Raw genomic sequence first — 27,533 nt, 5'->3', positions numbered from 1 at the left:
GCGGAGCCCTTAGGAGGGTCCGCGGTGGCCTTGGGGCCCCGGAGCCCCCCGCGGCGCGCCCACGTCGGCGGGAGCTGGCTCCGAGCGTGCGCGCGGGCGGGAGGGGATCGTGTTGACGCCGCTGGAGAACCGCGCAAGTCAGGGGGCGCTGCCGCTGGCCTGACCAGGCTTTGCTAGAACAGCTTGGCTGTCGCTGCCCTCCACGGGCTCGGGCCCATGCTCCTTCCCCAGCCCGGCAGCGGGCGTTAAAACAGCGAGGGAGGGAACGCTCCTCTCCTGCCAGCGAGCTCCCCGCCGTGTGTGCATCTGCTCCAGCCTAACGGGGCTCGCGGGCGGGGGCGGGGGGGTGGGGGCCGGCGGGGGGGGGGGGCCGCGCGGACCCAAAGAGAGCAGGTTCCTGGGAGAAGCGGCTGGTGACTCTGCGTCCACCTTCTGGCCCCGGATTGTCTTACCTCATTTCAGCCATTGCTTCCCAATTTCCACTACCAGAGCCAAATGTCTTTGGCATCAGTCGTGGTAACTCTTGAATTTATTTGCCTGAATAATGGGGGGAAAAAATCCTTATTGAGTGGAGTTCTGCTGTATAACCAACCTATGCAAGTGCGTAGGTTTTGTGACCTAGAGCCGGTATTAAGGGGCACGTATTTAGCAGAGCCCAGTGTGGGCCCTGCACTCCTTGCACATATGTGAGCTTAAGTCCTTCCTATGAGGCAGAGGAATATATGAATAGAAGTTTAGTATGTAGGTACCCACACACCTAAGTTGGTAAAAAGAATGGGGCATGTGTAAATACATGTGTGCATGGGGAGTGAGGATTCGATGGGCAAATCAATAGGGAGTGGGTTGAAAACCCATTGAGCTCCTGCTTGGGAGCCAGGCATTTCTCTGCAGCTTGTCCACCACCACCTGCTTACCCGGTTTTGTCCTAGTCATCACACTCTGGGAGCGTTGGCCTTGGGGGCAGTCAGTGTTTGAATCCTGGTTCTACCATTTAGGAGCTGCTTCAGTTGGACAAATGATCCAGTATCTCTGAGCCTCAATTTCTTTGTCCACAAAATGAAAATATTCTTAAGGCCGTTCTCAGGTGTGGATATTTTTTTTTTTAAGATTTATTTATTCATGAGAAACACAGAGGGAAGGAGGGAGATACGCAGGCAGAGGGGAGAAGCAGGCTCCATGCAGGGAGCCTGATCTGGGACTCGATCCTGGGTCTCCAGGATCAGGCCCTGGGTTGAAGGCAGGTGCCAAACCGCTGAGCCGCCCAGGCTGCCTGGTGTGGATAATTTTTAATACGGGCATAGTAGGGCCACACTTCTGATCAGTCTTTCATCATTATTAGCTCAGGTTTGGTTTGAGCAATTTGATGTGAGTATGCTACCACATGTCTTTAGGACTCAGTCAACTCATTGTTCCCTCTAATATTCCATCCTTCACCAATCTCTTCAAGCTCCTAAAAGCTCTCACCTTCACGGACAATCCCAACGGCTATCTGTGAAGAAATGAGGCATTTCTGAGCTTTGTCCCTTTCAAAACAATAAACACCTGCATCCATACAAAATGACAGTTGTTTGATTTTGAGTCATTTAGTAGAAGTCTAAAATTAAATATATTTATGTCAATCTCTTTCCAATTGTTAAACAGTTCATACATAGATTTATTGAAGGATGTAAGAAACATTAAAATAATTATGCCTACCACAGAGAAGTCACAATCTGGTTAGGAATAAAAGACATATATACTGGAAAAATTTGTGAACAATGAAACATAATAATAGTTTGTAACTGATAGTCACAAGGGTCAAATTTCAGTACTAAGGATAATACAGTATTGTAAAAATGAGCCAATTATTTAAAAATGCCAATTATGATTGGTACATCCTCAGCAGGGCACTGCAAAATAATGTGGATCTTATACTCACTTTTTAATGTAGAAAAAGCACTGGGATGTTAGTTTTTTCTACTGCTAACTAGCTACTCTGACCTAGGAGACACTTGAACTTATCTGCTGTAGATTCTTACTTGTAAAAAAAAAAAAAAAAAAGTAATTATCTAATCTTTATGATCCCTTCCAGCTGTAAAATACAGTGATTTTACTGGGAAATTTATGTTTGAAAATCCGTGAACACACTAGCCTCAATAATACATGTAGTTTTCTCATTTATGTTAGGTAGTTTGGATTCTTGTCAGGGAAGAATAATTCAAAGTGGCTTACTAATATTGTGCAAGTTAAAAATACCAGTGCTATTTGAGCTAGAACACCATATGTGAGGAAACACAATAGGATAGAAATTGCTCATCCAAAATGTTATAGATGCAGAAAATCGTCAACACTTTTTTCAAGCCATAGGAAGATGCCAAAAATAATGAAGGTACAGTTGTATAACCTCATAGGAGAGTCCAGCTTCCTCTCAGTTCTTTCTTCAGTAATATGATACCGGTGAGGAACTCAAGAGTATGGCATCAAACCAAAGCTGTCTCTACTTTTATTTTTTTAAAAGATAGTTTGTTTGCCTCATTTGTATGTACTGTGATGGTTAAATGAGAAAATACAGAGAATTTATCCTGGCACATAGTAAGCACTCATTAAAAGTTGGCTCTTAGTATTCTTCCTACTTTTATAATTAGTAGGGTAGATAATTCACCAAGTATATGCATTACATTCTTTTTTACATTGTCTTTATTTCATTGCCTTAGACTAAGAATTTTTTAAAAGATTTTATTTGAGAGAGAGAAGGAGGGAGGAAGGGAGGAGCAGAAGGAGAGGGAGCCCTAACACAGGACTCTATCCCACGACCCTGAGATCATGACCTGAGCTGAAATCAAGAGTCGACACATAAATAACTGAGCCACCCAGGTACCCCTTAAACTAAGAATTTTATCAAACTAAAATACACATTAATTCGAGGGCAATAGGAATGAGAAATGTTAGTGCTAGGTTTGCCTATCTTTGAAAATGAATAGGTTCAAATGAATTACATATAGGAATAGACCCCGAGTTTTCCTCTGGTCTAAGTTAATTGTACTTTTAAGAAAGAGAGATTATAAAATAAGTAGGAGGTGTTACATCTCTTAAATGGTAGAAGTCTCTAGATTAAATCACATAAAACACTCTAAGTGATCCTGGATATATGCATGAATATGTTTATATTCAGGCGATGTATACATTTAAAATCTTAGAAACTTAATGAAGTCTTGAAATAACTAAAGCAATTACAGACAGCCCGGGTTACTCCAAGATCATTGTTGGAAATCATGTGTTTGGAAATCCACTTCGTTGAAGGAAGAAATCTATATTTTATGAATTTGGAGTGTTCTAGTCCTCTCTATAATTTCATGACTACAGGTTTATTTTGAAATAATCCACCTATGATATCTTACATAGAAACTGTATAACGAAAGGATGAGTGAAGAGCTGGTCCTAGGGAGCCTGTAGTAAAAGGACATGTTGGTGCTAGAGTGATGGCCGATGTCCTCAGTAGCATGATCACAAGGTAAAGATTTGTTGAATGAATAGCTATGGACATGTTACTTCTTGAGAAAGGAATGCAAAATGACATATGGTTGAGGTGGTTACCATGCTCACAAAGTTAGGAATCCCTAGTCTAAGCTGTCTAGTTTTGATGGTTTTCTATCTTCTAGCTTCTTTCTTGGGCTGCTTTCCTTGTTCTTTATGAAGAATTCCAGAGATGTGATCATCTTCCTTGGAAGTCATTTCTACATCTAATTATTGAGGAATCCAACACATATTCTGCATCGTGTATTTTCTGGCCTATTCTCGCTGGACTGTGAAATTCGTAGTTGATTCATTTAAAGTTCTCAGTACCTTGTAAACAACAGGTCCTATCAAATGAAATTGATCCAGAAAAATTCTTCCTATATCCTACAAAATACATTGTGCTACTTTGAGCTTTTCAGTCTTTTTAACGGCCATAGGTAATAATTGTTCAACAACTCCTTAGAGAATCTCTGAATTTAAAAAATTGTAATTAAAACTACCTTGTAAACTAAGCAACTTAAGGTCTTCCGCTTCTGCCCAATAAGATCTACCTTTCATCTCTTTGATGATATAAATTGTACTTGCCCTAGGAGAGGAGAACTAATGTTTATTGAAATTCAGGGTTAGAGCTGAATTTAAGTCCTAGCTATGTTTTTAAATCTCTATGACTCTAGGTAAGTGCTTTAAATTCTTTGAGCTTTAGATTTGGACTATTAAATTTATTTAATTTATTTGGACTATTAAATTTAAATTTATATATTTAAATTTCTTTTAAAAATAAATGAATAATACCCCAAAAGAGTAGGGGTAAGGGAACTTACCTTGTAGGGTTATTGGAATAAATATAAGGCAAGTGTAAGGCACCTTACACAAAGTAGGCACCTAAAAAGAATCATTTCCCACCACCCTGCCCTAGCCTTACCCACGGTGGATGCTCTCCCAGCTGGAAAGTGGTATAGCTAGGATTTGTTTTTAGATCAGTCTCTCTCTTTTATACCTCATTGCCTTTACCTAATGTTTCTCTAACTCTTATTGAAATCATGACAATAAAAATGGAACATAAAATTCAAAATAGGGTCTTCCTAATGTCACTATGGTGTGAGAATAGGTAAAAATAACTAGAAAGAGTAAACCCAGCCAGTGTCTCAGGAGTAGGAGCCTTCAAAACAGGAAGGCTCTGATAGGGGAGGAGAACATAATAACTATCAGGGATGGGGGGATGGGGTATGTGAAAAGTGAAAGTTTGCACTGTCTACTTGTAAAATGTCACCGTACCCAGTGCATTATCGCAAACGTGTAGTTAGAGCTGATGTTGAGGTGCCATGGTTGGTAAAACAGAAAGAGTAGCACACAATCGCCGGTCACCAGAGCTCCTGTGCCACAGTGACAGATTGTGGCGATAAGCTGGTCAGTGATGGTAAATATTTTTATATGGATGGGTAGACCTATGTTAAAATGTTTTTCTTCTTTTTTTTTTCTTCTTTAGTACAAGTGGAAAGTTAGGAGGTAAGCTTCCATTGAAAGAAAAATGAAGGTTTTGACCTAAAAGTTGGAATATATACCTAAAAAAAAAAAAAAAATCACATGTGAGGCTTTAAATAGAAAAATGCAACACTTTTAATTAATAAGGGGTAGTTTATTCAAATACCTCCTAGGCCCAGCTTTTCAATCTGACATGGCAAATCAACATTTCACAGGTCATTTCCTTTAAATTATTATTCTGACCTATTCCTTTTCCCTTATGTAAATTATAATGGTATTATATGCTTCAAGTTATAATTATTTCAGTGTTTATAAGCTTTTCAAGAGTTTGGAAACTTATTTTCTTTTTTTAAAATCATCTTACGGTAAGCCAGGAGTAAACTTCCTGATTTAAATTTCCTTTTTTTTTTTTTTTTTTTTTGACTTTCTCTGCCAACATTGCTTTAACGCTTTAATAATGGGTTGAAAGATTCAGGAAAAAGAAATCTTATAGGATTTTCCTATATTTTAAGAGAAGGGAGGCAGCATTAGAAAGAAAGCTAGTATTTCTGCAGTTTTTTTGCCATGCAGAGGAGAGAGAGGGAAACACCATAGTCCTTACTTTATGATGGCTAGTCAGCATGGGGAGACCGCATGGAAGCCTCAGAGGCCATAATGAGCTCCCCTGATAAAAACCAAGAGGGCACATCTGACCTCTCTGAGCTTCTGTGCCTTTGTCCATACACTGGGATGCGAACATCTACCCTATCTGCCCTGGCAAGGCTAAGGGAGCAGTTGCACACCAAAAGACTTTGTTAAACCACCCTTCATTGAATACATTGGTTGGGCCTTGTAGTGTCCTAACCTCACTTTCTCGGGTTAGGTTAGGTTCTTCCTTGCAAGGGAAAATGCAGCTCCTCAAATGTTCAGTACAGTTTGCATCCAAATGCACTTTGGTAGCAGATTGTCCTGCAAAACTTGAATCTGCTTTTGCTTTTTTGTTTACATTTTAGCTTCTGCTCACTTGTTGAGTTCTCATTTTAAGCTGTATTTCATCTGTGTTAAGCCCATTGGAGTGAGAAGCTCATCCATAAGATAATGTGCTCCAAACTCCTATTTCTCTCTCTGAAGACGGGTCTGAATTGAGTAGAAGATAGGACCAAGCAATTAGACTTTTGCTTTGACTGGAATATACTTTGATTAGAATGGATCAGAAAAGAAACCTCGCAAATGGGAAAATACAATGATTTTAATCATGTTATTTCACTAATGAAGGTTTGATGTACATAAAATATATAGAAGCTATATAATTTCATGTTGGCCATACTTCATGGGGTTATATTCTGAAGTTACTATTTTCTAAAATCATTTTCTATTCATATATGCAGGTGTTGTGTTTTTTCCCTTAGAATTACTCTCTTTAAACTTTTTACCTTCTCTAAGGAAATTTTTTATACTTTTTAACTTGGATCCATTATGGTTTTTGTTGTTATTGTTGATTTCAGAGAAGGGGGGGGGCAGGGAGAGGTGGTGAAGGGCAGAGGGAGAGAGAGAGAGAATCTTAAGTAGGCTCCAAGGTCAACCTGACTGGGGCTCAGTCTCACAACCCTGAGATCATGATCTGAGCCAAAATCAAGAGTCATATACTTAATTGACTGAACCACCCAGCTGCACCATCCATTATGATCTTTTCTTCTGAACTGAATAGAACTGAAATTCTACTTCTTATATTTAATATTCTTTTTTCATTCAGTATTTGCAGGAATATAGCATAACGGTCACAAACTGTGCCCTAAAGTTGGGACCACTTCTTAATGACATGACTTTGAGCAAGTTTTACCTTTCTGAACCTTAATTTCCTCATCAAAAAGTGGTAATAATTATTGTCCCTGTCTTCCTCATAGTGTTTTTGTGAGGCTAAAATGGGATGACCCATATGTACTGTCTGGCACATGTTTGGCTCAGCTACTTACCATCTGTCAGCATCACTATTAAAAAAATAAATATCTTAAAAGTTGAGATTGTCTCATCATATTCCTCTCTTTGCACCAAACCCCATGTACAGTGCTTGGCATCTGACAGATTCTCAGTAATTATTTCCTGAATAAATGGCAAAAATATCCAGTAAGTTTTATGTAGTCCCCATTCTTTGTTTGCCAGCCCACTGGTTTATCCCTGCTTCTGGAATTTTTCACTGAGAATTACAGATACCAGAGATTGGACTCCTGGAATGTACTGAAATCTTGGTGTTTATGCAAGAAAGGTTGCATTTTTTAAATCAGACTGCATATTCTGGGGGTATTTTTCAGCACTCTTTTGGCTTTGGACTTGACACTCTCACAAGTCATGGATCTCTGTCTTTACACTGGCTCTGCTGATCTCACAGCTCCACAGTTTTGGGGTTTTTTGTTTGTTTTAAAGATTTTATTTATTCATGAGATACACAGAGGCAGAAACATAGGCAGAGGGAGAAACAGGCTCCATGCAGGGAGCCCGATGTGGGACTCGATCCCAGGGCTCCAGGGTCATGCCCTGGGCTGAAGGCAGACACTTAACTGCTGAGCCACCCAGGCGTCCCACCACAGCTCCACAGTTTAGATCATCTGGTCCAAACAGTGTGTTTTACCATAAACCACCCTCATTTCTGCTTTACTTTTACCAACGGGTGGGATCATTGCATTAAAGGTCATGGCTCAGGAATGGTGTACTTCCTGTCGCCAGGATTTGGACAAACCAGAGTCTGTCTCAGCTGGCCTGGCCATTTCAATATCTGTTCTACCTGCAGCTGGAGGGAGCTGATGGAGAAGACATCCATGATCATGCAGCTACTTAGAGAATAGAACTCAAGGGAAAGCACTTTGGGAAGTAAGAGGGCTTGCTTTCACCTCCCACTCTAAATCAGTTTCTGTAATCTAGCTTTCATTTGTAGTCTATTTTAGTCCATTGTTGAACTGGGTCCTTGTCCAGTTAATGAAATCACTACTTTGTTTACTATTTGGCTATCATTTCTTGTCTATATACTTCTTTGGCAAAGACTCCCAGAGATATGTCCAAAGCCGTGTGCAAAACCAAAGCCTTAACGTCATTCTCCATCCAGTCCAAACTAGTTCACAAAAACTTTTTAGACAGCCACTGTAAGCATCTTTTTCTAAAGCTGGACCTTTTGCAGATTAAGAGAGGTAGCCTATTCTAATCTTGTCCTATTCACCCTGTTGATGAGGGAGAGATTCCTGCCCTACAGTTATGGGGATGGTTGAACACATGACACCTAACACTGGACAGCTGACACTGTCAATGGTTTACTAGTCACTTTTGCTCACAGCCACAGAGATAGACACCATGTCCTACAGGGCCACATGGGAGTTCCATCAAGAACCGAATGAGGGCAGCCCTGGTGGCCCAGCAGTTTGACGCCGCCTTCAGCCCAGGGCGTGATCCTGGAGACCCAGGATCGAGTCCCACGTCGGGCTCCCTGCATGGAGCCTGCTTCTCCCTCTGCCTGTGTCTCTGCCTCTCTCTCTCTCTCTCTCTCTCTCTCTAATGAATAAATAAAATCTTAAAAAAAAAATGGAATGAACATCCAGAGGCTGTGGGGAGGCAGGCTTTGTAGTGTCAAGAGGATGAGGTCACCCCTGGTTTCCACTGGGGAATGTGATTGGGTTGTTTGAATGGTCTCGCAGGCTGGCAGGGAACTAAAACTTGATACTCAGAGATAAGCAGAAAGTGCATCTGGTCCCTTGGAAGCAAGGTTTTTGGCCAGAGGTCCTCTTCCGTAAGAGCAGGCTGGGAAAGCAAATTCGCAGTTAGGCCATTTGAGCTCCTCCTGATTTCATCAAATGTCAAAGCAGCATGTAATATTGGGCCTTAATTTTTTTAGGATTAACACCATACAGGCCATCCTAACATCACATCATTCGCTCATCACTTTGGAATGTTACTCTAGATGGGTGTTTGTGAAGGTCTTACTTTTGGTAAAATTGTGAGCTACGCAGGGACAGCCAGCACTTCCAAGACCAAGCACTCTATGGTTTGGAAAGACATGATTGGCATTAAAATAACCTGTTCTGTACTATGTCGCAGTGATATTTTCAAATTTAGTCCTACGAAGACCATTTAATACACTCAAGTTTTGTTCCTGGGTGTGGTTAGTTTTTTAAATGTAGCCAAACCTTTAGTCCTAAAGGCTGTGCTGGGTAGAATTTAAACTTGTATCGGTGAAGAGTTTGAACTCATGGCTGGCACCGTTGCCCACTTACCATCCTCATCCTGCTGAATTAAAGCCCTGTGATGTGCCACGGATTGACAGCTCTACACATTTAGACTTACCCACGTTTGCTGACATTCGAGAAGAGCTAATGTGTTTTCTTTCCACTCTGTTTTCAAACAATGGGTAAAACAATAAAATGAATGGAACATGGGCATTCTTTTTAAAATCAGAGTTAAGCTAAGGCCTAAATACCAGAATGCTGAGGTCTCAAATGTATTATTCAGGCTGCGTATTTTAGGCACTAATGGGGCCCATTAAGAGGTCTTATTGTTGCTAAATTGAAGCAAATTGGTGTGAAGAAGGAAATGTGAGGAGGTTGCAGACAGATTGAAAGAATTTACAATATATTCCCTCAATTTTCTAAAAATCTAATATGAAATCTTTTATCCATCTCAATTTAAGTCCATTAAACTGATTGTATTTTCTACTTTATTAAAATATTTGTTAAATTCTACACGACCATAAACACAAAGCTCTTTCCCTTTTAACTGTGTTTTACAGTTAGACAAATGAAGTTTTCAAAATCTCGCTGATTTTGATATTGTCAGGGTAATCCATTATGTCTCTGAGACAGAATGCCTTTCTTGTACGTCTTACAAATAATCCAATCTAGATCCATCACAGAACAGAGGAAATACTGTTGTAAAAAAACGATTCATTTTACTTGTACATGAAAACTTGAACAGTTAAATTCAAATGAGATTTCCATTTACTCGACTCTTTATTGGCATAGAAATCCCTCTCCAGAGTTGAACACTGCTTTTAAGGATTAAGTGCTAACTTTCTTTCCCTACTGTTAGTTCTAAAAATTTTCTAGTGAAATCACCACTTATATAATTCCAAATTCGGGATTAGGAATTTGATGTACATGTTTTCAGTAGGGTTTTTTTTTTCATATTATAAAAGAATACATACTCATTATAGAAAATTTTGGTAAACACAGATAAAACGTGCAATTTGACCTGCTAAAGACAACAACTGTTCACCTTCTGTGAATTTGTTTCCATTTTTCCTTCATTCAACCTAGAGCTGTGCTGTCTCATTCGGTAGCCACTAGCCCCTTGTAGCTGGGCCTCCCAAGCCCCATTTGGTCTCCTCTTCAGCAATGCCTCCAGGCACGGTTTGTATTCCCTCTTCCTGCTCCTGCAGTCTGGAAATTGCCTCTAGGCAGAAAATAATGGCAACTACAGGGCTCACCTCAATTGTTTCCCTTTCCTCGGAGATCACTGTTCTGTAAGGCATGTTGTCCAATGTCTAGAAACAGTTGTTTTGTTTATTTTGTGCAGTGTTCTGGTTGTTTTCCATGGGAGGTTGTCATTATATCATGAATGATGGTGGAAGTTTTTGTCACCTTATTTTATGTGTCTCATAATCAATATATGGTTAGATTATGGGAGAAGTATTTATAGGGGAATTTAAAACATTTTTAAATATATTTTCATGAAGACAAAGTCGTCTGTCATCTTAGTTTAAGCCTTGGGGGGAATATTTCTTTTTTTTTTTTTTTTAAGATTTTATTTATTTATCCATGAGGGAGACAGAGAGAGAGAGAGAGAGAGAGGCAGAGGGAGAAGCAGGCTCCATGCAGGGAGCCCGACGCAGGACTCGATCCCAGGTCTCCAGGATCAGGCCCTGGGCTGAAGGGGCGCTAAACCGCTGAGCCACCCAGGCTGCCCTTTTTTTCTATGTTTAATTCAACAAACACTCTCGAGCACTTACTATGGCCATGTGCTATTCTAGGTGCTACAGATACGGCAGGGTACAAACTTAGATAAATTCCTGCCCTAAGCTAGCTTACATTGGGATAAAGACAATAAATAAAATATGGAATAATAGTTAGATGGTGATAGGCACCATGGAAAAAGAGAGACACAGATAGGAAGTTTAGGGAATGAGTGACAATTTAAATAGATGTTCAGGGAAGGGCTGGTTAACGAAGTGACATTTACCCAAAGACCCAGAGTGATATCTGTGGATGTCTGGGAGAAGAGCATTTAAGTCAGAGAAGATAGTAAGTGGAAGGGATGCAGAGGATGGCTGGAACGGGCAAGGAATAGTGAGAAGATCATGAGGCTGGAGCAGGTGAGCAAGGGGAAGAGCAGTAGGAGATGAGGCCAAAGACCTAGGAGGGGGGCAGATTGTATATCTTTGAAATACATTGTAACAGTTGTGGCTTTTACTTAAAGTAAAATAGATTGGAATTAGAAGATTTTAAGTCAAAGAGTGACATGACCTAACTTCTGTTTTAATGGTGTCCCTCAATGCTATGTTGAGCATAGGTTGAGAGACAAAGGCAGGAGTGGGGAGTTCAGATAGGAGGCTATTAGAGCAATCATGGGCACTGGGATCAGGGGTGTCACCCTGGAGTTAGTGAGATGTGGTTGGATTTGAACATATATTTTTTAGCTTTTTTAAAAAAATATTTATTTATGAGAGACAGAGGCAGAGACACAGGCAGAGGGGGAAGCAGGCTCCACACAGGAGCCTGATGTGGGACTCGATCCTGGACCTCTGGGATCACACCCTGAGCTGGAGGCAGATGCTCAAGCGCTGAGCCACCCAGGCATCCCTTTTTTAGCTTTTTATTATGGAAAATATAGGAAAAAGTAAGGAATGGGCTAATGATCTCCGATGTGACTACTTTCGTAGTTGTCAGCTCATGTTTAATCTTGTTTCATCTATACCTCTAGTCACTTTCTGCCCCTCCTTTCCTCCTACTGGATTATTTTAAGCAAATTAAAGACATTTGAAGACATATCAGAGGAATGAAAGAGAAAAGTCAAGGATGACTGTCTTTTTCTAAGTCTTTGCCCTTGAGCATCTCAAAATGTTGTGTTGTCATCCACAACAGAGATGAAGTCGTCTATAGGAGCACTGGGTGAAGTGGGGAGCCTGTTGGAGAAGTAAATTTGAAACTCAATTTGGGATATGAAAATTTGAGATGTCTAAAAGAAGTTCAGTTGGCAATGTTGAGTAGGCTGTTCCATGAACCCGAAATCAACAGAATAAGCCCGAGAAGGAAATGTAAATTTTAGAGTTGTCCACGTGCACATGATATTTAAAGTTATGAGACTGGAGGGACACCTGGGTGGCTCAGTTGGTTAAGCATCTGTCTCCAGCTCAGGTCATAATCTCAGGGTCCCACATGCGGCTCCCTGCTCGGTGGGGAGCCTGCTTCTCCCTTTGCTGCTCCCTCTGCTTCTGTGCTCTATTTCTCTCTGTGTCTCTGTCAAATTAATAAAATCTTTAAAGTTATGAGATTAGATAATATTGCCAAAGGAATGAGTACAGATTAAGAAGAAAAGATCTCCTAAACTCTTGGGTTCTCCATTGAATGGTACAAGGTCAGAGAGAGGAAGAGAAATCGCCAACGAAGACTGAAAAGGTGTAAATAACAAGGTCAGAGGGAAATCAAAAAAGTGTGATGTCCAGGAAGCCAAATGGAAAAAACTGCTGATGGGCTTAAGTAAGAGAAGACTAGAGAATTGAGCAGTGGAGTTAACAACAATGAACAAAATCATTCAGGATAATAAGAGGAGTGCTGGTAGAAGGGAAGAGGAGCAAAAGCATGTTGGAAACAGATTCCAGAATGGAGAGACTGGATTACAGCAAGTATAGACGACTTTCTTGGAGGAGTAAAAGGAAGAGCTATGTGGTGGCAGAGGGAGGGGTCAAGAGCAGGAGAAATAATAGCATGTCTGTAGACTGATGGCAAAGATTGAATATTCAGTAGAAGACACAAATTGGTGGTGAGGTGTGAGAATTGCAAGAGCAGCTTCCTTGAGGGTATGGGATCCGGCATTGCCTTCTGGGGTGGTAGATGGTTTGTCTACAGTAATCAGCTGGAAGGTAGAGGAAGTACCTGGGTACCGGTGTGGGTAGTGGGACCTGGAACAGTGGGAGCTTCTGATGGAAACAGGAGGCAAAGCCACAGCTGGTATGGAAAGGACTAAGTATGACATCATCGTTTAGGAGGGTGGGGATGAGAGAACCCGAACAGTTGCTGGGCAGCAATTAGGTTCTTTGGGAGGTGAATGCCAAGGGCTCTGGTTTGTCTTAATAATTTTTTAGCCAGACTTCACGTCTGGGTCTCTTTACAGTTAATTTTGCTTAAAACTTAAGTCCTTGGGGATCCCTGGGTGGCTCAGCGGTTTAGCACCTGCCTTTGGCCCAGGGCGCAATCCTGGAGTCCTGGGATCGAGTCCCACATCGGGCTCCCGGCATGGAGCCTGCTTCTCCCTCTGCCTGTGTCTCTGCCTCTGTCTTTCTCTCTCTGTCTCTCTCTCTATCATGAATAAATAAATAAATCTTAAAAAAAAAAAAAAACAACAACAACACTTACGTCCTCCCTAGTATAACCTTATACTGTATACTTGGTAGCTAGCTCCTTCAACTCAAGAATGTTTTCTTCTATCATAACTGATTTTTCTTTGTTTCAATTATTTCTGGCTTTTTTTTTTAAACCCTAAACTTCTTTTGATTTACCAGTGGGTCAAGTAGGTGCTCTCTCTCCTCTAACCCACTCATTTTTCACTCTCACATTTTCTTTTCATTGTTCTTTGTTTCCTGATGACCTTTTCAGATTTAATTCTCTACACCAGTGTTTCCAAAGCCTGCCTGGTTGTCAAAATCACCTGCGGGTATTTTTAAACAGGCAGATTCAGGGAAAAAAGCCATGGAAGATTCTGAATGAAAAGGCCTGGGTTGGGGCCTGGTAGTATGTGTGTTTAAAAGGCTTTCTGGGTAATTCTGATAATCAGCTGGGATTAGTGACCACAGCTCTAGTCACTGATGAAATTTTCCAGTTACTAATTCTAGAAAGGATTGCAATTCCCGTTCCCTTCTGGGTCTCCTATAGTCTGTCCACGGCCTCAGTGTGTGTCTGTATGTGTATTGCCTACTCTTCAGAACATGATTTTTACATCTCCGCCAATTTCCCTTAATCCATATATTTAATTTTACTCTGCGCTTGTCCCCCTCCCCCTCAGCAGCTCCCTGCTCTTCTCTCAAAGATCAACTTTCATTACAAGCTGTCGAGGATGAAAGCACATGTTCCCTGAAATTTCTTTTCCTAAAATAACTTTTTGAGGTGTGTACTTCGCCTGGCTCTAAAGGACGATGTTCCATTTACCTTGGCTGTGGTGCTTTTTTGGTAATTTTTTTTTTCTGTAAAGATTTTACTTATTTATTCATTAGAGAGAGAGAGAGGCAGGCAGAAACACAGGCAGAGGGAGAAGGAGGCTCCATCCATGGATCAGGCCCAGGGCTGAAGGCAGGCACTAAACTGCTGAGCCACCCAGGCGTCCCGGCTTTTTTGGTAAATTTTAAGGGTAATTTTGTTTACTGTTTATCTTTTAATGAGAGTTTGGGGGCATCTGGGTGGCTCAGCGGTTGAGTGTCTGCCTTTGGCTCAGGGTGTGATCCAGGGGTTCTGAGATCAAGTTCCACATCACGCTCCCCACAAGGAGCCTGCTTCTCCCTCTGCCTGTGTCTCTGCCTCTCTGTCTCTCTCATGAATAAATAAATAAGATCTTTAAAAAAACAAAAAGAGAGTTTGACTATATACTGGTATTTGCCAACAGACGGTGGGTATCCCTCTCAAGTCTAAAGCCCTACAATGGTCAATCTCTCCCGATCCAGTATTTTGTTGTTTTGCTATGAGATTTCAAGGAGATTGAAATTTTTTAAATTATGAAATACACATTTGAAAGAATATTTAAAATAATTTATTATTAAGTTGAAATCATTAGCAAATGAATACATCAGAAGCTACCTGGCCTCGGTTCCATGCTGGAAGTAAAGGGACCACCCAGTGTGCCACTACCTATATCCTTCTCTTTCCTGTGGACTATGGTTGAGAAGTTAGATTATCTCAGGTCATGGAGAAACAATGGTAGTTGGGATCAGAAAACAGAAGGGTTGATAATTCTTTTGTTATCTTAAAAAATAGTACCCCAAAAGTAGGATTTCTAGTCCATTTGTTCTGGGTGTTGTAGATATTGCATCTCAAAAACAGTGGTATATCGTGTCTACCTGTTTATGCCAGTTTCTTGATGAAGCATTGGAAGCATGTTGGTAATCCAGATTAATGTGCATTGAATTCAGTTAGAAATTGTCCTGATGCTTGAAAATGACCAAATGACTGACTATAATCCTTGCTCTTAATACTTGTTTTGAAACAGAAATTCTATTTCCAATACAGTTAATCTCTTGGAATCTTCTCTTTCCCTATGCATTGCTAGTATTTGTAAAAAATGAGAAGCAGGGGGTGGGGGCAGCAGCTGTCAGATCAGAGGCTTGTATTCACTGCTGCTTGCAGAGTCCATTGTGCCACCATGGGATATAAGACTAATACAAGAAAAACATAATTTGAGGATAAAAGAAGTATCTTGGACATACAACCAATAATGTATACAGACCTTTTAGCAGCAGAGCATAAATCATGTCTCTAAGGGGGGAAAGCCCACCTTCTGGAGAAAAACCTGCTAATGAGATCACACAGTAACTAGACTTTTTAATTCTAAGGTTTAAAATTTTTATCAGACTTTGCTTTTATTCAAAACAATTTGAATAAGTGAAGAAAAGGAAAATGACCTCTTACACGTAAGTCTAAATGTCCAGTTAAAGATCTCTAAGGTATGTTTATAAAATACATTTTTTAAAATTTTCATTTATTTATGATAGTCACACAGAGAGAGAGAGAGAGAGAGGGGCAGAGACACAGGCAGAGGGAGAAGCAGGCTCCATGCACCGGGAGCCCGACGTGGGATTCGATCCCAGGTCTCCAGGATCGCGCCCTGGGCCAAAGGCAGGCGCCAAACCGCTGCGCCACCCAGGGATCCCTATAAAATACATTTTAATTAAGCCTCTAATTATATATTTGTAGTTCCTCTTGCATGTTTTTCAGTTTGATAACATAGAAACAAAAAACAACAGAAATCAATTTCAGAAATATTTTAGCTACCAAGGACCTTTATGGAGGCCACTGTGAAAAAAAGAATTTATTTCCAATAGTACTTTTCATAAATTATGCATACTTCAGTGAAAGTGGCTAAAGGTAGAGTATCATGCCACACTGGCTTGACAATGAATTTAAGGTTAACATATGTGGTGGGTCACTTAGAAAAGAAGACCCCAGATACTAAATTCCATGTCATCTTGTTGTTTATTTTTGTTTCCTTGGAAGAAGATTCTTCTTAGATGTCTTAGGGAGAATCCTAATGCATAGAAAAGGAGAGGGCTCTTTTCTACGCACAGGGCTGCTCTGGTTGGAGCAGATATTGGGACCCTCAGCTGTCCATCTTTCACATCACCCTTTTCTACCTCTCCTGGCACCACCTTTTGGGAGGCCTCTGGCTTACTGGAATCCCACAAAAAGTCTCAATGTAGTTGAAATTCTTGACTTTGCAAATATATCTAGACATTACAGCTAATTAATGGATGGGGTTGGGCCCAGAATGAATTCCTATTTTCTACTGCACAAAGTTGCCTGTTTGCAGCTCCTGAAATTAGTTCTGAATAGAAAAATCTCTTCCCTTTAACTAAATAGTAGACATTCTTTGATATTTAAATTAATGGAGGCCAGAGAGAGCTATCATATGAAATGTATTTGTGAACTATATACCTTCCAAACACAGGCTCATTTTTGGAAGTTGATTTTGGTATTCTGTTGTCTCTAATTATGAGCTTAGAGATAGGTGGGGCTTCTCAAAAATGCCTTCAGTAGACAAAGTTAAAAATATTTAGTCAAAAATAGTGCCCTGCTTCCAGCACAGATTAGTGTGTGTGGCCGTGTCCCCTGCCCAACTCCCCCACCCACCCAAGTTGTCTTCCTTCAGTGCTTCCCTGCCCTTTGTTGAAGAAAGTTGCTACCCTGAAGCACAAGGATCCTTCAGGCTGCAGAGTAAATCCCTGAGTTTAGAGATTCCCAGGGTCAAATGACACATTCTGTGTTTCTTCTCCAGCTCAGAAGCCTTTACCCTTCCTAATGGGAAAATCTCATGTCTCTCCCAGACCCAAGTTGCTTCTAAGGGCCCCACCTGGGTTCTTATAGTCTCTCTTAAGCATATATCCTCCATCCAAGAAGATTGTACTGAGCTTTAGTTCCTGAGCTAGCATTTTAAAAGACAGGCATCTTTATATGACTATAATAAATAGTGTTTAATATGTTTCTACAAATCATACCCACAAATCTGAGGATATGGGCATGTGGGGTGTTAGGACACTTGGTTGATAATCAGCTTTTGCTTAATTTTTTTCCTTGGTTTTTAAAATGTCTAATCTGACAAACTAAACCTGTCAAGGCTTATTATCTAAAATATGTACATTCAAAATCCTTTGTATGAGTTCACGGTGGCAACTGTCATATCAAGTTTACCGGTAAGATGTATCACCTTGTCTCAAGAACCCCTTTTTAAAATTGTTTTACTGGGCAGCCCAGGTGGCTCAGCAGTTTAGTGCCACCTTCAGCCCAGGGTGTGATCCTGGAGTCCTGGGATCAAGTCCCATGTCGGGCTCCCTGCATGGAGCCTGCGTCTCCCTCTGCCTGTGTCTCCTTTTCTCTCTTTGTGTGTCTCTCATGAATAAATAAATAAATCTTAAAAAAAAATAAAATTGTTTTACCTTTTTTCCCTCTTGCTTTCTACCCATTCGTGAACACCTACTTTTAATCATGATTTACAACATTTTTCGTCCAGTAACAGAATTAGTTATGTGTTAATCACTAAGCAACCTTGACTAATGTGATTCACTTAGTGCATTTAGAAGATTGTGCCAGCAAAAAAAAAAAAAAAAAAAAAAAGAGAGATGATTGTACCAGCAAAGTACGATTTTCTTATAAGGAGGATATCGAGGTAATAAAAAGTGACATATTGGTGTCACTTCGGAGATGGTATTATTCTAAAATCACTTAGCCTTTCTCTTATGTGTAAAGAGATACAGATTTTGTTTCAGACTTGAGTGTGCAAGAAATGTCTATTTTGTTTTCTGTAAATCAAAACAAGCCTGTTTCAAGTCCTGAGAGGTGGAAAGTTAATTCTCAGTCTTCCCTGGGGTTTTCTATCCTCATCCTGAAGGACCACATAAAGGATCTCATGCAAGGAGAGGATTCAGGAAAGACTTCCCTGATTTCTAGTCAATTCCAGTTACCAGGACTGCTGTCCAAGCCACCGTCCCTTGTAGCAGGATATTTTGTAGCACTTTTTGGGACAGGAATTTCACCTGGTACTGGGACTCCCTGGGCCTGGGATCCCATTTCTCTGGATGCTCTAGCTGCTTCCTCTTCAAATGGACCCATCCTACAGAGGCACCACTGGGGGGGAAAAAGATGCAGGTCTCCATTTCTTTGGAAACCTACAGCCTTTGGTCCCTTTTCAAAATCTTGGATAATCTCCTCCTCCTCTTGGCTCTTAACACTTCTACTTTTCTTTTACCTGCTAAAGGCCTAGGGTTTATCTTTGTCCTCAACTCATAGCATCATGCCCTCTTTAAAATAAGATCTTGGAAGAGAAGTTGTTTTCAGAAAAAAAAAGTTGTTTTCAGGAGACTAGCACCAAAGCCTTCCCTGAGCTTAGGGAACACAAAGGCTTTTCTATCTTCCTTCAACAAAGAGTAGGGAAATAAGAGCAAAATTCAAATGAGTATCACAATAGTCTCCTATATAATATTTGACATGTATAATAATTTACATGATGATGATATTAGAGTAATAGGAAAGTTCTTTATTCCTTTAAGTATGTTTGGAAAGTTTAAAAAATATTTGTCATTCGCTGATGTTGTGTTGCCTTACATATATTTGGTATCAACATTACCGTTATCCATAGAGTTAACCTTTCAAAGGAATGTAAGCCCCATTTTATTTCCTTTTTCTCAATTCTAATCTTGCAGTAGGTGAAGGAGGAAGGCCTGAAGTCATTCTCCATGCCATGGAAAGGAGCAATGGAGATTGGCTGCATAGCCAGAATGGTGGTTTTCTAATGTGTATTCCTAGGGGATGTGCAATTGTGCAAGGCAGACAAGATGCAGGAGAACAAGTGAGACCAGCTGTGTAGGGATCCCGGGATCTCCATGCCTATTTCCCAACATCCCAGTTGTGCTTTTTTACTTACTTTTTGTATTCCATGTAATACTTTGTTTAAATGAAGGATTCCATTGCTATAAAAATTAGGAAATCATTGAAGGATATATGCATGTATGTACCTATAACATTTGAAACTCCCCAGCACTTGGAGTTAAAGATCTTCCTTTTTCAATAGTATAATTCTATGGTGTAGAAATGAACATTCCCCTTAAACTATTCTGTTGATGAATTAATTACTATTTACATGTGAAAATTCCCAAATGATAGCTTAAGGTTAGGGGATAGTATAATTTAGACTCTCAGTTCCTTTTCTGGTTTATAGGACATCCATTGTAGATAGTTGTTGGCATAAATCTTGCTGCTTGTTATACTGAAATCGTTCACTTATCACTTCCATCACTCACCTCCCTATACAGAAAAATATGGTTCATAGAAAGCATTAACTAGTATTAGACTATATACTGAATTGTGTCTCAACCAGGATTTTAAAAATTAACTCTTTATTGATACTATTTTATGGTTATATTGATCATCATGCATTTATATCTATTGGTTCTTCATATTAAACAAATTACTCAACTAAAATAACAAATTATTATGCAGAAGGTTTTAGAATTCATTTCAGACAACAATACTTAATTTTTAAATTATGACCTTTATTTTATGCCTAGCCAAATGACATGTTTGCTAGGACATTCATCAAAGATTTCATGAGACACAAGTTTAAATATTCATATTAAATGTTTTGTAATGACATTTATAATGTTAAGTTTTTAACTTTTTAAAAACATAGTTGAGTAAAACTATTTCAGTGTCAGACATTTTTAGTAACACATACTGTGTTGTAGCTTTCAGAACAGAGTTCCTTTTTTAACTTACTCTGCTACTAATATTCTAGTACATAGACTTAAGAATATATAGAGTTTGTTGTGCAATGTAAGCATTAAAATTTTTACTTCTATTAGTATCGGATACTAAAATTCGAGTATTCAAGTTTAGAGATGGTTTTTTCATTAGAAAAGTTCGTGCGGTCAATGCGAGAACTGGGACTTCCAACCTTGCTCAGCCAGGACATCCTACAAAAAAATAAACAAATAAAACTTAGCATACAGCATACACATGGACTAGCTGAAACGATCCCACTCTAGGTCACAATGGGGGTTTACTAAGTAATTTTTGCATTTAATGTGAAATACAAATTTTTTGTTGTTGTATACATCATATATACATCATGTATCAGAGTACCAGAGAGTTTAATACATAATTAAATATGGACAAAGAAAAGCTAGTATCAAATTAAGCACAGTAAACTGATGACTTCATATTATTCCCTCCCAAACATCCAAAGCCATTATAATCTAGCTCTTATACATAAAAGGATTGTAAGCATACAAAGTGGTAATAAAAACAATTCACCATTTTTTTTCTCAATACTCAGCACATGGTAGATGGTGTATATATACATATATATTTGTGTAGACTGAAAGAAAATGAAAAAATGTATAAAAGTGATTTTCTGCAAACATTAAAATGAAATAAGAAAATATGTTCATCTAATCTATACAAAAGCCATTTCTTACTACATATATTATCAAAGTGACTATATTTAAAGGGACAAGTTAAATGCTCTGATACTATTTTTCTGCTTCTGTAGTGTGATTTTTTTAAAAAAAAATTTATTTATTCATGATAGACATAGAGAGAGAGAGAGGCAGAGACACAGGCAGAGGGAGAAGCAGGCTCCCTGCAGGGAGCCCGACCTGGGACTCAATCCCGGGACTCCAGGATCACGCCCTGGCCCAAAGGCAGGTGCTAAACCTCTGAGCCACCCAGGGATCTCCATGGTTTTCTTTATTAGCAATCTTTGTGTGTCTCATTTAATGCATTTGGATACTTCTCTGAGATGCTTCCTAAACAATTCAGGCTTATTTTAATATTGTTGACATTTCAGATATTACTGTTAAAGATCTTCCAGAATCTACCTATTAATAATTAGTTGAGATGACACATTAAGTGGGACAATGGGTAAACAATAAGATCAGTTTTATACAAGTGATGGTTGTTATGCCAGTGATGTTGTAGAAGTAGTCGACAAGTTCACTGGTATCCCCAAAGTTCTTGCAAGTTACGAAGCTGGTGCCATGCACAACTGTGTAATATCGTAAGTAACAATCTCATATAACCTTGAATTAAAAATGTTTTGTAGGCTAAAGTCTGATTTGCTGAAAATTACTCATCATCAGGTTAGACAAGAATTCCAAGGACTCAAATTGGAATTGTGCTATTTTTCCCTTTCTTTGGCTCTTGTGACAGTTTACTAGGTAAGGGAAATTTCCATGTTTCTCCCTTTTGGAAGCTAAGCCCAATAACACATCTTATTTTCTTCAACTCAATCTTGAAGTTGCACATATTGATGAATTTCATTTCAGTTATTATGAAAAGGAGCCAATGGCTTCAATTTTAATATATTTTTTTGAAATCTTCTCTGAGACAGAGACTGGAAATAATAAAAGCAAAAATGTACTGAGCACCATTTGCTCAGCGTTGTATTAAGTTTTTTTGTTTTTTTAAGATTTTATTCATGAGAGACAGAGAGGGAGGCAGAGAACCTAGGCAGAGGGAGAAGCAGGCTCCCTGCACGGAACACTCCCTGAGCCGAAAATAAATGCTCAACCACTGAGCACCCAGGCATCCCTGTATTAAGTTCTTTAGATAGACACTCAACCCTGAGCCAAACATTAGCCCTGTACATTATAGTCCTGGACTATGCTCTCAAGTTACAGATAAGGAAAGAAAGCAGAAGAGTTATGTAATGTGCACAGGGTAACAGTGATGGTGGTGACAGATGGTCAGATTCTGGATGTGTTTTGAAGGTACAGTCAATAGATTTGCTGACAGATTGGAAATGATGTGAGGAAAAGAGAGAACTAAAGGATGACACCAGAGTTACTGGTGAAAAACTACTTGGTGGTGGTTGTGATTCACTGAAGTGGAGAGACTATGAGAAGAGCAGATGAGGGGTGTAGGGAAAATTAGAATATTGACTTTGAGCTATCTAGTAGACATCTATGTGAGATGTTGATCAGTTGGATCTTTGAGTCTGGCTGGAGAAGATGAAGTTTGAATTTGTCTGCAGGTAGCCAGTACTGAAAGTCATAAGACTGGATGCCATCACTAAGAGAATGAATATAGAAAAGTGAAGATTTTCAAGGACTGTGTCTTTGGTTAGGGCATCCCAAAGTTAAGAGCTCAGAAAGCAGAGAAAGAACCAGGAAAGAAAAGAAGTGTCCAGAAAAGCTGGGAGGGCATCCTGGACCAGGAGTCCAATGAAGCCCTCCACGAGCAGGAAGGTTCAAGTAAAGTGAGGACTGAGAACTAACCATTGCATTTGGCAACACACTGGTCACTGATGACCTTGAGAAGAACAGTTTTGTGGAGTGAAAGCTATATTTGAGCTCAAGAGAGAATGAGAAGAGAGCAGTTGGAAACGGTGAATCTGAGACCAGGACTAATGGCCCTATGAGTTGCAATGACTAACCCACCTAGGATGATAACTCAATGTATTTAGCTGGTGGAGAGCCTGGCTACCTACTTGAAGCTGGTCTTCAACGTTATTTAAGAACTTCATCAGCTATAAGTATGGCCAAGGAGAAATGATGCCCCTGGTAGGAGCATTCAGCTGTGTTCACACTGTGTGTTTGTAGCAGATGGAGGGCCAGTTTGTGCCAAGGCTCCAAGATGGTCCCTGTTGCTAGGAACCATCTTGCCTGACCTGTCTTACTTACCTTGGAGTGCTCTGGTCAACTGCCACTTTGCAATCCCTAAGACTTCACTTGTGTGCTGCTCCTGTAATCAGCTCTTTATATATGTGGCTCGGGTCTGGAGATGACAGTTCCAGGAGTTCTGCTAGCTAAAGTGCTCTAGTTTCACCTCTTTGGTCCAAGGAAGGTATTAGTTAAGAACCACATAATCAAACAGTACCAATTAATTCATTTTGATTCAATAAATATCTAAGTAGCACTGTATGCAAGGCATATCCTTGATATTGGAGTGCATACATGGATATCTAAAATGAAGTGTTTTTTTTTTTCCCCCTCAGTAACTCACAAGCTAATGGAAGAGTTTGGAGAATGTTAAAAATAACTATAATTCAGAATGTGAAATGCAATGTGACTTTAACATAAAGTGAAAGGAACCGGATGGGGTTAATTTCCGGACAAGGTACTCGGGGACATCTTTGTGATAGCAGTGGCACTGAAGCTAAGTTTTAAAAATAATACTAGAGAAATTTCCAAATCTTAGAATAAAGAATGCCACCTTAAACATGAGAGAAAACCAAGAAGTGTAGAGGAAAAAAATGTTAACTAATTAAAGCTATGAAACTTTTGAATGGCCAAAAAATGTTTTAAGCAAAGCCAAAGCAAACAGCAAACTGGAAAACTTATTTGCAGTTTTCTTACTATATAAAGAACACTTAAAAATCAATACGTAAAAGACAGCCATCCAATAGAAAAATGGGCAAAGAAAATAAACAGATGAAAGGGAAAGAAATGTAAATGGCCAATAAATATGAGAAAATATTCTCTTACTCATAATTTTAAAAATACCAATCAAGCAAGAAGGAGACACCATCTGTTACTTATGGAAACATGTGAAAATGTGATAATATCTAATAGTGATGGTTAAGGTGTGGGAAAAGAGGCACTTTTCTGGATTGTTGATGGGAATGCAAATTTGTACAGCCTTTTAAAAGGGCAATTTGGAGCCACTTCTCAAATTTGTAAATATCCATGACTTACAGACAAGCTGTCATAGAGAGGGGAGCCTGGGATACAGACTCTGAGGTGGAGATAAGTTTGTAGGGATGCTCTCAGGTTAAGAACTATGGGAGGCAAGGAAAGTAGACAGGATTGGACTGAGGGAGAAGTTGGGTGAGAGGTAGTTTCATTGAAGACCTCAGACAGGTCTTCAGGAGGAGCTCTGAAGCTGGGAAGACCCTTCAGGGTGGTCCCAATTTACAGTGAGAGGGCTGGGTCTTTACTCTAATGACTGGCTCCTGCCGGGGGGGTTGTAGAGCTGCCCAGAGAAGGAAGTGAGACAATTAGTGTGGTGATTTCCTTCTTCTGAGGCAGCTCCAGAAGCAGGCTGAGGATCAGTAGTCCCGGCATCTGAAGAAGAGGCCTTCAGTCCTGAAAGGGAGCCTGAGTGGCATATCTCAGCCCTACAGCAGAGAGCCTCACAAGTGGGAAGAAGGAATGAACTGAAGATGTAAGACAAAGAAGTGGTCATTGAGGGGACAAGACCCCAGGGTAGGATGGAGGAAACAGGATCACTAAGTAGATTCATTAGGGTTAGAAAAGAGAACACCTCTTCTCTGTACAGAAGAGAAAGGGTCCAAAAAAAAAAAAAATGAGAGCAACTTGGATATGAAGAGAGACTGGCATATGATAGATTCCCTTTTCTTAGGAAAGTAAGGGGTAAGGTAATTTACTGAGAATGAAGGGAGATGAGGTAGGGTTGAGGAATCAGAGTGACAAGGGTATTGATAACTGCTATGGGAGTTCATTGTTGAGGAGTAGGGACAGCCCTTGGAGGGGCTCGAGGGCCAGGAGTGGCACACACACCTGCCTGCACCACACTGTGCTTCCTACAAGCATGGTGGGTCCAATGGGGCCACAGGCTTCTCCACACAGACATCCCTTCCCAGGGGCAGAGTTAACAGTTCAATCAGATGTTTCCTAGAGTGAACAATGGAAGGCAGGACGCCCCGTCCCCCAATCTGGAATGGACTTCCCTTTAGCCAGCTGCAGAGCTGTGGTCTTCGGTTTACTAGAGGGAGGTGAATAAGCCATCTCATTTCAGAGTCTCCGATTTTGGTATCTTTTTATCTCTTCTCTTGGATTGGCCATTTCCTCCAGGGAAGCCTTGTCCAATGTCCTGCCTAGAGTCTATCCATTTGGCTGTATTCTGGGAAGAAGGGTAAGGCCTCAATATTCACTGTGTAACTTTCACTGAATACCTTGTTTTCAGCGCTTTTGTCTTTTTTTTTTTTTTTTCCTCCAGCTGTGCCTAGAAGACCCTCTCCAGAGCATGAAACTCTGGCTTCCGCCTGGCTGGGCAGGGAAGCTGCTCTGCAGAGTGAGGGAGGGAGAGAATAGCTTATTAAACAAATTTTAAATCCCCACCTTTCTGCCCACTTCCAGGGGCTTGACTTGGGGGATTTCCGCTGTTAAAAGGGCCGTGTCTCTGCTTTCCCCACCGGATGCTTACCATTCAGGTCAGTGTGACCACCAGCTCGTCTGCTTTCTCATTTCCCAAGTTTTGTTGCCTTGTTTTCCAAAGTTTTATAGCTTTCTCTCCCGTTCTTTGTTCTAGTGGGTGTTTAAACCTTTTTAAAAAAATCTATTTTACTCAAGTGGAGTTTAGGTGGGAACAGAAGTTAAATGCATATGTTCCCAATGTGACATCTTTAACTGGAAGTATGGCTTTACCCTTTATATTTAAATCTTTAATCCATCTGGAATTACGTGATTGCATGATACAAAAAAGAGGTCTTAATTTTGAATGCTTAGACATGTTCCCCAGCACAACTATTATCATAGACTAAATCTGTGTTTATGTTTGAATCTTTTTCTGGACCTATTTGACTCCATTGATTCCTTTGGTTAATCTGTAAACCAGGACCAAACTATCTTAATTCTTATAGCCTTAGGATATTTATTAATGCTCAGCAGCCCCTATACTACCCCAACCCCTAACTTAATAATTCTATTTCTAATTGTCCTTGTTTATCTCGAGGTCTACGAGATTTTAGCATAATTTTGCCCAATCCCTTCAAATCCCCTTTAAAAAAAAATCTTAAAATAATTCAGAACTGGCATTCTAACATTTAATCTTGTCAGGAAGAGTAACAATCTTCCCTGCTTTTGTTCAAGTCTTTATGTTCCTCATCAAAATTTTGTAGTTTACTTAATTCAAGTCCTCTTTCCTGCTAAATTAATATGTAAATATATTCTATTTTTCTTGCTGTTTTGAACAAGATGCTTTTTAATCCTCATGGTTTTCAACCGGCACATAGGGAACTAGTGACATCTTCATTATCATCAGATGCCTTATTGAAGTTTCTTACTAGAATAGTTTTCTTTTCTTGGGGTTCCGAGGTAAACCACCCTATGTAGCTCTCCAGAATTTGTTCTGTTAATCCATTGACTGAATAATTTAAATTATTCTTTATTGTAGGTTATGGAACCACATTTTGGTGACTTCAATGCCTTTGAGAGAATTGCCTTAGTACATCAAGAAAGAAAGAATCATAAAAGTGTTCACTCAGTCAGGGGGCCAGCATTCATGGCTCTGGCTTCAGCATATTTTACCTATTAGGTTAGTAGACTCAATAAATACTGAATGGATGGTTGGATGGATGAGTGAATTATATTTGCCTGAGCAACACTGAAGTCTAATAGTTCTGCTGTAAATCTCAGTCTGTGTGTATATATCTTTCAGGTATTTTTATTTAAGGAATATGATCCACTGATAGGCTTTAAAAAACAGTAAGAAGGTTCAACTAATAAAAATGGAAGGATACAAATGTAAAGTGGAAAATTCTGTTAACAGGAGTCATGTTATTTGATCGTGTTCTCCCGTCACTCTAGTTATTTTAAACGCTGTATGTAGAGATTTTGAAAATGAAACTAATTTCTGTAAAGTTTAATTCTTTTACCAAAATCATGTTGTCCTTAACAAAGGAGTAATCATATAAGAAGAAATTTCATTATAGATCTATCCTTTACATGTTTGATGAGGATTATATATTGTTGTAAAGATAATTTTTGTATAGAATGGCAAAAGACCATGATCTTGCATGCATGTTAAGTATTCTTGAGGCCATCTTTGTCTGAAAGGAAATAAAAACAGTGCTGATAAATGTTAAATGACCAAGAAAAAAAATCTATTCATTTAATAAATTAACTGTGTTGTGTTTTTCCATTCCTACTCAGGCAGGCACCAACTACGGGTCCCCTTGGGTTTCCACAGCACTCTGATTCTTCCGTGCAGATGGCACATATTTAGCTATCAAGTATAGTAAACGCTACACATTTATGGCCTCAGCAGCCAGCAAAGAGGCCAGCTGTGGCCTTTTAAAATGCACTCAGGGATTTACCCTCCTAGAGTCCCTTCCCTGATTGCCCCTATCTAAAAAGACCTGGCCCCCAACTATTGAGTGCATCATGG

General features: G+C 39.8%; 1 protein-coding gene and 1 long non-coding RNA gene across 5 annotated transcripts in view; one reads left to right on the top strand and one right to left on the bottom strand.

Moving 5' to 3' along the window:
* Nucleotides 1-85: 85 nt before the first annotated feature.
* Nucleotides 86-27,435, top strand: LOC121491067. The gene is made up of 3 exons (XR_005987832.1): nucleotides 86-516; nucleotides 25,505-25,578; nucleotides 26,541-27,435. It is a non-coding gene; the product is annotated as an uncharacterized LOC121491067 (long non-coding RNA).
* The window catches only part of ACYP2 (acylphosphatase 2), a 209,442-nt gene continuing 201,845 nt past the window's right edge, over nucleotides 19,937-27,533 (bottom strand). For all 4 annotated transcript variants that reach the window (XM_041755468.1, XM_041755469.1, XM_041755466.1 and 1 more), the window contains one exon: nucleotides 19,937-20,377. In XM_041755468.1, coding sequence (XP_041611402.1) covers nucleotides 20,333-20,377 — 45 coding nt within the window. In that variant the 3' untranslated portion in view covers nucleotides 19,937-20,332. The remainder of the gene's footprint in view (nucleotides 20,378-27,533) is intronic.

The sequence above is a fragment of the Vulpes lagopus genome, chromosome 5 (genome assembly GCF_018345385.1).
Source record: "Vulpes lagopus strain Blue_001 chromosome 5, ASM1834538v1, whole genome shotgun sequence".
NCBI lineage: Eukaryota > Metazoa > Chordata > Mammalia > Carnivora > Canidae > Vulpes > Vulpes lagopus.
The sequence above is the reverse complement of the archived record's forward strand: the minus strand, read 5'-3'. Positions and strand labels throughout refer to the sequence as shown.